A 12,100-nucleotide genomic window follows, 5' to 3' on the forward strand; every position below is an offset into this window, starting at 1 on the left:
AGCCTTGAACTTTGTAAAATCTGGATACAAACGGGGGATATTGCGTATTTTTGCTTACACAACTGAACACAAGAAATCTTACTTATACACCTGATTCCTCAAGTTTTGACTGCCTCGAATGAACAATGGTAACGTACCCTCTAGTTCTTTGTCCTCTGAATTTTCGTCAGTTGAGAGAATTGACGTGATCGAGTGTATGGCTTTATTCCTTCACACTTATCTATTAACAATGTGCTACGGACCAAACATAAAGCTTAATATCATAGTTCCTACCAATTGTTAACTTGATTAAATTGTAACAAAAACTATTGCAATACATGTAGTTCTACCATAAGCTGCATACATCACAAACAATTCAAGCATGAATGTATTCATAGCTTATGAATTTCATTTCTTAAGAGATGTAACTTGGCGACCTAAACAGAATTCAGCCCAATCGTACTAGGTATGATTGGCTCAGGTATACTCAAGTACTGAGAACGTTTATTTCAGTAAGAATAGACACAATCGACTGGTCACTAAGTAATGACCAATGTAATGTTTGTTCAATTCCCTAACATTGATTGAATTCTACGGATCTAGTTTCAGTAAGCCAACCAACCTGAATGACTCGATGCAACACAAAACACATCATGGTAGGTGGTTGGAGGTGACTAACATGAAACTTTGGACAACAGCCAATACACAGTGAACAATCAACTTTGACTACTACATTCTTACAGTTCAGCTGCAACCAGACTAGTTCAGTGGGAACGTCGCAATTTGTAACATCGAATAACCTATGTTTGGATCTCACAGAGTCCTTGTTCCCTCAATGATCCGAATGTCTTATTGACGAATGCTGATCCGGAAGGCACCGACGTCTAGCGGTATTTACTGGCAACCGCCTCCAATCATCTGACAGCCGAGTTAAATGTCTGACGAACTAGATACCACTGCCTTCACACACAACACTCATTCAGCAGGACGATGCAATCCTAAAGTACATCTACACTCAATTTATCATTTCGAAGATATGAAAGCGGTAACCCTCTGTATCGAGTGATAATTGGTCAATAGGTAGACCAGCAATATAATGATTTTTTTAAACTACCGAGTGTATTAAAAATAAAGTTGCCTATATCGATACGGCAACCTGTGAACTTTTTGAGGCGCTAAGGCTAGTTTGAGAATTAAGGCAGCGCTATCACTGCACCACCTTGTATATAAATTAGATGATTTACCTTTACCACGAGTGACCTCTAGTTGCTATCTTTGGACACGAATTGGCGGGACCGCTGACGTAATACACCACTTTAGTGGCGGGAGGACTAGCTCAATGATATTACTGAGACATGGGTAGAACACAATCTTTCCATCAAGCAAATGAAGGAAATTCTTACAACTTAAATGCATCGGTCAGAAATACTGACATGCTCTTACGTATTATCTTACACAAACGATATTATCAACACCTAAAGTGCTATAAAGAGAACAAATACTCAGGATACACATCATTTTTTTGGACGTTTATTTTTAAAGAATCTGAATAATAACAAATGAGAATAAGAAAGCTTGAAGATAATAGGAAACACTAAAGATTTGTTGCGACAAATTAGTTAGCAAGGTGTTAGGTACCGAAACCAGTAAGATAAACATAAAAGATAATGTAGACATTCGGGACTAAATGATAAAGGTAATATTTACAATGGACAGCATTCATGGAATGAACAAGAATTACTAATGGTAAACTACAATTGGATAAATATACTACGTGACGTCAGGAAGTGCGAAATGAGGAAACCTAATTTAATTTCGGGAGTTTGCACCCCACTACACTGGAAGACAGATGAAGTGCACTTAGGGCATGAACACATGGGAACTAAAAGCATTTACACTTTTTGTGGACTATATCCGAAGTAATACATCAATTAATATGAAGACTACATTTTAAAAGACAACCAGCTCTGAGTTCGAATAAAATACCTACAAATGAATGGATGACAGGCACAGCCTGAACGAAAGTCATAAAACCTAAAGATTTATATCACAGGCAGCAAACCGTAAAAACTTGTCCGATATTAGCTACGTATGCCATTTGGAGGTTAGCTTCGGAAGAAAGTACGTATATTTTTAATTACAAAAATAATTCGAAATGTTAAAAACAAACGATTCAAGGCACAAACTGTGAGTACAGATATCGCATATGCAGGAACTAGTGACTAGACAACTGCTATAGCTGTGCAAAGAGATGATAGATAACTGTCTGAAATTTTAGAAACGTCGCTAGCTATTAAGGGATAAAAGGTTATAAAGAATCTGTGGACAAGGGGAACTGTACACTGTACATAGCAAGGGATGTGGTAAAATCTTATGGAAAGACCTAGATTCATGTTTGAGTGTTGTTTGTAGGTATTCGTTTACCTAAAGCCAAGTTACTGTTTGATGGCTGTGAACCTGGAACTGAACTATGATTTACATTGATTTGAGAAGTATGTCCGGTTGGTGTGTTTATTGCTGTCACGTTCGCGTTTGAAGTAACGGGTGATTGGTGATTTGTGAAACTATGTGGACTGCTTAGTGAATGAGCATGACTGAACACTTTCTGAACACCAAAGCCAGAGACATCAGGACCAATAGTTAAAGTAGGAACAGTTCCAAAGGCTGTTGGGAATGAGTGAGAAGACGTTACAGCGTACAACCCTCCGTTACCACTCGGATTATTGGAAAGCGATAGGCTCGGATGAGCCTGAGTTAGTGCCACATATGGTTGGTAAGGAAGCGTCGGAACAATACCACCGTTCGCACCAGAACCTTGGTTGAGTGGTATCCACATTCCGCTAGCGTGTGCAGGAACGGAACGGCTTAACAGTGAGTTTGTGCCTGGCGGACAACTAATTGGAGGCGCGAAATAGGCGTTAGTTTGGCCAGGATGAGCTCCTGGAATAAACTGGAGAAACACGGCTGAATTGGGAGCAGCAGGAGACATGTTGTTAGGATTTCCAACGGAAGGTACATACGTCCCAACAATAGGCGCCGGGCTACCTGGAGTGGCAAGGCGGTATAATGCGGATATGAAGGACGCAGTATTCGGGTCTGACGGAGGCAAAACTGTAGTGCTGGGTCCTGACGCTAACAAACTACATTGATTGGCAGCCGCGGCCATAAACGCAGCAGCCTGGTTTTGAGTGTAAAGTTGTGGACAATGAAAAGCTTGTGCTGGTCTAATTGTAGATTGTGGACCGAGGTCGGATTGGTAGAACGGAGAAGTAACTGACGCGTGCTGCTGTGAGGGTGAAGAACTAGAATATATCATACTCCCTGGTGAAGTGTTTGTCAAAATCCCGAAATTGTTCGGAGTCAAGACGTGAGCGGAAGATTGAATATAGTTCGGAAGCGAATTATGAGGAACGGAGCTTATGGATTGACCCGAAACTCCCAAAACCTGTGTTGCACATGGAAAAGGGGCGTTGTTACTGTTTGCGGAAACCTGACTTCCAAATGAATGAGCTGAGACCGGACTCAGGATTGAGATGTTTTGATTTGAAGGATCAACACTGGGATGTGTAAGAGATTGACCAGAAGCTGAAGATACTTGCACAACAATTGTGTTTTGATCAGAAACCGAAGTTGCCAAGCTTACACCTTGATTTACAGGACGCACATAGCCGAACTCGACGGATGGAGGACAGCCTTCATTGAAATGTTTTACCAGTGTTGGACAAACTCGAGTAATTCCAGCTGGTGATCCATCAGGGGAAAGCACGACCAACAAGACGTTGCTGCTGGAAACGGCATCTAGCAATTCGGATTCAGTAGTGGACACCCAGCGAAGTCTATTGAACTGTAACAGCTCGGATAGAGGGCAAACATCTTGATTGGCAGTTAGTATCGCACGCAAGTGGGAATCACGTTGTAGATTGCTTTCACTGAAGTAATATTCGCTAAAGGAAGGAAAACAAAATATTATCAGTCTGGAACTCAGGTTTAATAATATAAATACAGATTTGCTAAAACATCTTTGTATGTTGGACTGAACAACTCATAAATACCAAAGCTCACATCCGGTTTTCACGCTGTTAACTAACAGTGGAGTGAACCTAAGTTTACTTAAACTTATTTGAACAACTTGGAGGTATGTAACCTTTTAAGCATGGGTCAGAAGCGAGTTATTCTTTAGGTGTTAACTCCGAAATAGAAAGCAATTTTTTGAACGCTCCAACCCAACTAAGTTAGGGTAAATTACACGACGATCTGCACAACTACTGCCTATTACCAGTAGGACGTCGTTAGTGTAAAAAGCTGAGGTGGAAACGATGAGTATACCACTTAATTTCCAAAGTCACTTTACCAATTTAAAACAGTATGCAGCCTGCTAATACCTTCCTTAAGTACAAAAACTGCACGGTACAATAGCAATATCTTAGAGAGTAACTATTTGAGTACATTTGTGACGCGTCAAGAACATACGTGTTACGATTACTCTATTAAACCATAATTACGGATGTGATCTATCGTGTAGGATGAGTCGCTGATCAGCAATCTATAAAAACATCAGTAACAAAACTCCACACGTCATTAAAATAAGAGTACATAGTTTAATATTTTTGGTGATGAACATAAGCTGAAAGTAGAAACCACAGACGACACGTCATATTTCCACTACTTCATTTTTATACATGTAAATAAAGATATGCATTTCGCCTAATTTCTTGGTGATTCTATGCGAAAACATCATAACAACCCAACAGTATCATCAGCCCTTAGTATGTGGCTCAGCTAAGTACCTGGTGAAGGAGTTAATTATAATAACAGTTATTAGTAAGCATGAGCTGTAAAACAAAACCTAACTTACACATGATGCTTAATATAATCCAGTTTCGATAGGAACTTTAGAAACTTGGTTCGATTTACATTTTTCGGAACAAAAAACACACGATCTTCAACTATGATAATATCGTCAGCTTTTATTGGTCTTGTAGGCGCATCATCGCTACGAGGTTGGGTAGATGACGGGTTGGACAAGTCATTTTTGTTAACCGCTGATTCAGTGAGATCCGCTAAGTCGTTGTTTGATGACCCTAGAGCATCTTTTATAGCAGCAGCGACTGCACGATGCTCCCGAAGGCTTGTGGGAAAAACTACTTTTCTCCATCCCACTTCGTTAATGTATGCAATGACCTGAGTTACGTCAACCACTTCAGGGGTATCAATTGGTTGTTCTGTACCGGTGGAGGTCATGGATGATTGTGGGTTGAAACTGGGATGTACTGACTGGACAGCTGATCCATCTGGAAGAATAGGTATGGGGAGATTTTCGACTGGAAGATGTGGTAGACCTCCAATAGGATGTTGTATTGTCGGCTGAGTGGGTAGGATTTGAGTGTTTGGTAGCGACACGGTAGGAATTATTGTATGTGAAGCAGGTGTTTGTGCAATCTGTAAGGCAGGGGTCAGCATTGTTGCAGGTGCTCCTGGGATGATATATGCAACTAAACAACAAAAAAAGAACTGAAGATTGTTAACCGACTACTATAGTGCTCGATTAATTAAGATACTGTATTAAACTTGGATGGGTAGAGATGGGTACTTGACAGAGGTGTAGGCTACTATACGAACTCCTTGGTTCCTAAAATCCTATCTTACTTCAAATCCGAATTTCCCAATCAACACATCTAGAGTTATTGAAGTTTGTGTCGTGCATGCAGACTAACATAGTAATGAAATTATATGTGCAAAAACTGATTGAATAAGAATTAAAGTTAAATTTGCTTATTATTTTCTCAAAGGAATTGCACGGTGATTCATTCGCTTAGAAATGAGTGACAATACATTAGCAACACAGTATCTATATTTGCGAAACGTACGATTATGCTTAATGATTTATCTACATGGTTCTGAGCCCCTATTTAAATAAGAATGATACTAACACCCAGCCAAAACTCAAAAACGGAGTAAGGTATGAATCCGGAACTTGGTTGCCGAAGGTTGAACGGTTGAGCTACTGCGCTAAAGACAATTAAGCACTAAATGGAAATAACACTAGGAAAGATAGAACTTAAGCTTGTTCCCTTCAGCGTTACTTGACTGATATTTAACGTAAAGATCAAACTAGACAGTATTTTTATTTCTCATAGTATCCATATAAAAGAAATTACAAAGACGTGAATCAAAATAAATTGAGTAACGTACTAACACCGATTTTAAGGTGTTGCACAATCTTAGGACAATGATCTTGATAATCTACTACTTGTGGATAAAGCTTACCAGTAACGAAATCTTTGCAAATGATCTTTTAAACCAATGATACTAAGGAATACAACCAAACCAAAAGAAAATACAACCAGGAAAAGTGCTCATAACATCCGTGTACAAGCAGACAAAAAAACAATGTTTGATCCTGGGGACTGAGGATTTACAGTCAATGTAAATATTAGATTTACCCTCACATTCCATGTCCAATTACTAAGACACATCAATGAATCTTGCATTTTCTAATACGGCAGAGGACAGTACAAACAGATCTGGACCATCAGAACGGAAACACTTTGAGAACCGAGTTAAACTACGGAGAAGTCGGCAGTTGGCTCATCTCAACCCCACAAAATACCGCCTTTAGTTCGACTGATTTGATGTAGAACTCTGAACACACTGATTAAATGGCTTTTTATACCTAAGCGTGTTTGAAAATACCATCAGTAACTAAAATTACACCTGCGTGCTGCACTTATTTGGGTTACGTTTGCTTACAAGTGATATATGGTGCCGAAAGGTATGTTTAGAGTTTGTTGAGGTTAAACTACCATAAGTGACTTTTTCCTGTTTTTTTTATGTTTACGTTGTTCAGTGATTCAGATAGTTGGAGATGAGATTTAGACTATTTATTAGTAACGTTTGACTTACGGACGCTTTTAGTCGTGATTGATAGGTAATACAAAAGCAAAATGTACTTGGTGCCGCAAATTGATAGCTGTTAGTACTGAAGTCAATCCATCAAGAGATGGGGTCAGTTAACAAATCACTGATTTTTAGAATGGTTTTTGGGATTAAACGACTACTCTCTAAATAGAACTTGCACAGCAGCAATCCTGTATGACTGAAGATGTTGGGTAAGTGCTCGAAATTATTGGGTGACATTTTGGACACATTATGAATGAACAAAATGTAGATGACCTAACCAGGACTAAATGTAGACAGCACACCATAACCTAAACAATGGGTTCTCAAGTCTTTCAGACGAAATTTTATAATACACTATCACAACTCATGAACAGCAAGATTAGTGTTACGAAATACATCAAGTAGGCAGTACAACCGAAACCTGAAAACTGATCGGATCATGGATCAACAGGAACTCGTATAGCATATAGTCAAACCAAGAAATGTTAAAAATTACCCAGGTGTGGGTGCACTACGTTAAACATCCAGTTCAGTAAGAACAATCATAAAATTGAATATGTGTAATCAACCACAAAACGTACTACCTCTGACTTTACTTATTGGTTAAACGCAAATATTGGTACAAAGGGGCATAAAATACATATGCACCACACAAGTCACTTGATTTGTGCATGCGATGCCATTCTGTCCGGGTGCCCTGGGACGACGCAGGTGGTTTTCTTAGAGGGCCACACCCGGAGCCTTTGACCTAAAGGTCTGATCCACAAGGCAGTGGACTAACGCCAGGAGATGCAGTCCCATGGTAGCCGTGACCAATAATTAGCTCATACATTTTTTCCCTCAGAATTCTGGAGCCCATGTGTACCATTGGTCTGGAATCAGTTTTCCAACTCTCCTAGGTTGATCCTTAGTATCCACCAACCCGGTTAAAGCGCCGGACATTCGCTTTTGATCCTCGACTTCGTAAACAACACCCCGCCACGAGAAGACGGTGAGTAGGACTTCCCTGGCAGTGGTTGTATATGCGCGGCCCTATGAGAGCATCTGGAGAGAGCAATGTCAGTCAGTAACAACGTAGAACTTCGTACGTACGTACATCAGTTCGAGTTGCCATACCACAGCACAGAGATGCAGTTGTCGATTCAAATCCCGTAGTGGTAGAGGTAGTAAGAGTATAAGCAGTAATCGTAAAGATTAGGGTTTCAACATGTTATTTAGAGTGTAAAATCCAGTGAGATAAATTTGGGAAGAGAAAAAAAGAGACAAGGAGGAATCAGATTTTAAATTTGAAGGAACACAAAGAGCGTATGCACCTGCGCCATCGCAAACGATTTTGAGCCATGTCATTCAGGGTCTCTAACCATCGGTTGCTATAATATCGCGGTCCCCAAACAGATGGTCTACTCCTAGCAACATGACTCAATCCACTTGTCAGTGACTTCATGGTCAGTCAGTCAGCTACAACGTAGGACCAGGAACATATATGCATCAGTCCAAGTTGCCATGCCTCATTAACACAGCAAGATGGACACCGGATTCATAAAAGTAGTTAAATCAGAGGTGATAATATATAGAAGATTGTAATAAGGATATAGTAGTACAGGAAGAAAGAATTAGTTCGTAGAAAGATATGAAGCGATTTCAATCTCTTAGTTTAAGGGAAGACTTGTGTCATGTTTTGGTCTGGCCGCCCCTAGCTTTCTTTCAGCCTACTCCTATACCACTGAACATTGCACGTCGAGGCAGTCGGTCGTTGGGCATACGTAACACGTGTCCCAGCCATCTCAACTGATGAAGTTTCACTACTTCATCAATCGATTTGCCATCCTTACCTAGTACCCGTTTCCTAACAACTGCATTACTTACTCGATGGTTCCAGGATATACGAGCAATGTTTTGAAGACACCTATGATCGAACACTAGCAGTAAAAATCAATATATCGCCAAAAAACATCTAACAGCGAATACTGTGCAGGAGTAACACCACAAGCTTAGTCACAATGTCAAGAAATTAAAACCAATTGGCATGAATTGCAGTCGAGACATGTACACTATTCACTTAATCAAGCCCTTACGTGGACCTTATCCAACAAATTAAGGCGTCACTTATGAAGAATATACGGACATAAAGATCTCGTATAAATAGGCTAGTGATTTGTCATGGGTTGTGGACGTAAATCATTTTGATTTAAGGAAGGGATTAGTAGTTACACAACATTTTGGGTGGCGAATGTATGAGCGGGCGATTAGCGGCTCAACATATAACCAAAGCAAACATTCGTAAGCGCATAACATGAATATTACTTACTTTGAGGTAGAGTTTGAAAGGGAATAAGAGGTTGGATGGAGGAGTTCGCAACCAGAGTAGAGTGTGAATTCAAATTGTGACTATCGGTTTCGGTGGGGAACATTGGCTGATGCTGGCGTTGGTATGATCGTCTCGCACGGCCAACGGGACCTGCATCATAATTAGATGGGATGTTAGTTGACTGGCTACCCGACTGCGACGAAACATTGGATCTCTCGCGGTAAACTTTGCGGGGTGTTGGATTAGGCATAGAGGAAACTGAGCTTGGTTTGTTATTCTGCAAGTCTGTGTCTGTTTGTTGACCTGACACATCAACCGATTCTGACAGATGTAAACCGCGATCTGAAACCTTTTCGTCAAGAGCTGATACATCTGTACTCAAATGAACATCAACTGAGACACTACATGTATCACTAGCTTGAACTGGGCTATTCTTTTGACTAGGTTCGTTTGGATTTTCTTTAGGTTCACTAACTGGTCGTACGTTTCCTAAACGACCAGGATGACGATAGAACCCATTACTGTTGCGACCTCTGTTTGCATCAGGTAAGATGCGACTTCGGTAACCTCCATAACCTGAAGAATCACAGAACGTTAATCTCTTACCCCTGCGAAATGGCCTGACATTACTACTGGTGTAGTTAGCTCCGGCAAACGGTCCAACTGTATGGCGACCACGCCCTCGAGGGAAACCACAAGTAGTATCATCTACTTCGTAATTATGCCACTTCAACTTTCCTGAAGAGACATGAACATTGGTTTTCGACTTACTTTTGGGCTTTTCCTCTGCAATGCGAGTAATACGCCGCTGTTCAGTAGGTGCCGATGGTTCAGGCCAAGCGTCTGCTTCCAAAGAATTGTTTTCGGAACTAGGGACTACTGGGGGGATAAGCATCGTAAATAACTTACTTGGCTTCCATGGGTTACCCTTAGAACCCTTGTCTTCATCCCCATTGGCACGCTGAACGTTAGACAAGTCATTGTGACTACTTTTCTCCGACCGCACGCTTAGCTGAGCAAATTTCGAAGAAAAGTCGCTCATTACAGAGGTCTATGGAACGCCTGTAACAAGAATATTGGTAGGTTATTAGCACAGGCAGGTTCAAAGACTTGAAAAACCTTGAGAAATGAAAACAAACTAAAAAAACTACACATAAATCTACAGTGCACTTCCGAAATACTAACAGCGATAGAGAGTGCCAACGCCAACCACGACTTACTGAACCAACACAGTCAAAATAATGTGTCACTGAAGGAAAGACATACAGATAAACAAAATCTTATCTTTATACGTAAAATCCGTAACAAATCTTTATTTGTAAAACGGAAGCTATGAGGTCACATGAAACAAAGTTATGAAACATGACTTTCTAAAGTATGCTTCGAGCCTTACGTCTCCTATCATCATCGGTCATGCTAATATGCAGACGATGTCAAGATATGGAGAACGATACGATGTAAAGGTGATAGCTTAGAATTCTTGAATGACCTGAAGAAATTATCTGAATGGTCTCAAATCTGACAGTTGCCGATAAATACTTCCAAGTGTGTTGTGATGCTTATCGGTCATCAAGGTACAGATACATACACGATGAATAACACTGAGCTACCTGTCGTCCAGATACATAATGACTTAGGAGTCTTCGTTAGCCAAGACTTAAAGACTACTGCACACTGCCATGCAAAATCCGCCAAAGGTTTTAGAACCTTATGGTCAATACGTGGGTCTTTTAGTCATGTCGACGCTAAAATGTTTTTGACTTTGTATACAGTGTTCGTACGCCTTAAACTTGAGTACTGTATAAAAGCGGCTAGCCCCTGCTTAAAAAAGGCAGTGAGCTTCTGGAAAAGGTTCAGAGAACAGCAAATAAGCTAATTCCCGGAATAGCGAAGCTTCCGTATGATGCTCGACTGGCCAAGCTAAACGTTTTCCCGTTGTCATATCGTAGAACTAGAGGCGACTTGATTGCAGTTTTCAAATTGCTTGGTGATAAATTTGCACCTGAAATGCCCTCATTATCCCTGTCTTCCAAAACAGAGAATTTACGAGGACACTCCAAAAAAGTTCACAAGCCCAGAACAAATTACTTGTCACCTGACTATCAACTTCCCCATCGAATCATCAATGAGTGGAATTCATTTCCTCAGCACGTGGTTGAGGCTCCATCCGCCCACCCTTTCAAAAGAAAGTTGGATCAACCGAGAGACCATCATTGCCAGGACTAACACAGGCCATCAGACCTCCTGTCCCTTCCAAACTGAAACTGAAATAAGAAAATCTGGTTTACAAAAAGTTAAAACTCTTTTTTCAGTCACCCAAAGACTAAAAGTGATGAAAAGCTAGTCGACAGCCAGAAAGATTGACTGGCGAATAACACGTAGAGAAGTTGCTTTTATTTCCACTGGATATGAAGAAAGCATCGAACCTTCTTTAAGATGAATCAGTAGGTGTATTGTTCATGTAACACTAGCGAATTGCAAAATTTTGGGACTGTGAGCAATAAACCGTCTGCACATATATTCGTGTATAATGTTACATGTCCTGACCTTAGATGGTGCTCTCTTATCAGTAGTTTGATAGGGAAATGTATCATTAATCTAGTGACATAAAGACTGAAAAAGCTTTAATAGATCGTGACTATACACCCCCATTATCCTTCCGTACTACGTGTGTCACGAATACGATGAGTCCAAGATAACTGAAAGAGGTTTATTCCTTAGTCCGAGTTAATACGAGGCCATCAAGTTTTAAACCCACTCCTTGGGAACAATGTTCTTTCTGATAGAGATGTTTCTAATTAAAAACGGAAGATAATTTTGAACAGATCATGGGTCAGTCTTTCTGAAGTCCTGAGGAAAAAGTGTGTTAGACGTATATAGTCGGTTGAGTCAACCAATAGGCTGTTGTTATAA

General features: G+C 40.3%; 1 protein-coding gene across 3 annotated transcripts; it reads right to left on the reverse strand.

Moving 5' to 3' along the window:
* Positions 1 to 727: 727 nt before the first annotated feature.
* Positions 728 to 10,427, reverse strand: MS3_00005056 (uncharacterized protein). Of its 3 annotated transcripts, XM_051213076.1 has the most exons (6): positions 10,351 to 10,427; positions 10,097 to 10,306; positions 9,959 to 10,063; positions 9,188 to 9,925; positions 4,835 to 5,471; positions 1,499 to 3,923 (listed from the first exon to the last, which is right to left on the reverse strand). In XM_051213076.1, exons 2-6 carry the CDS (start codon positions 10,227 to 10,229, stop codon positions 2,369 to 2,371), a joined length of 3,168 nt encoding a protein of 1,055 aa, XP_051073420.1. In that variant the 5' UTR covers positions 10,230 to 10,306; positions 10,351 to 10,427; the 3' UTR covers positions 1,499 to 2,368. The 3 variants fall into 3 exon arrangements, with proteins under 3 accessions (XP_051073418.1, XP_051073419.1, XP_051073420.1); XM_051213074.1 differs by having other exon boundaries at positions 728 to 9,559; positions 9,593 to 9,925; positions 9,959 to 10,066; positions 10,097 to 10,427; XM_051213075.1 differs by having other exon boundaries at positions 1,483 to 3,923; positions 9,188 to 10,306.
* Between the last annotated feature and the right edge of the window lie 1,673 nt (positions 10,428 to 12,100).

The sequence above is a fragment of the Schistosoma haematobium genome, chromosome 1 (assembly GCF_000699445.3).
Source record: "Schistosoma haematobium chromosome 1, whole genome shotgun sequence".
In the NCBI taxonomy this organism is placed as follows: Eukaryota; Metazoa; Platyhelminthes; class Trematoda; order Strigeidida; family Schistosomatidae; genus Schistosoma; species Schistosoma haematobium.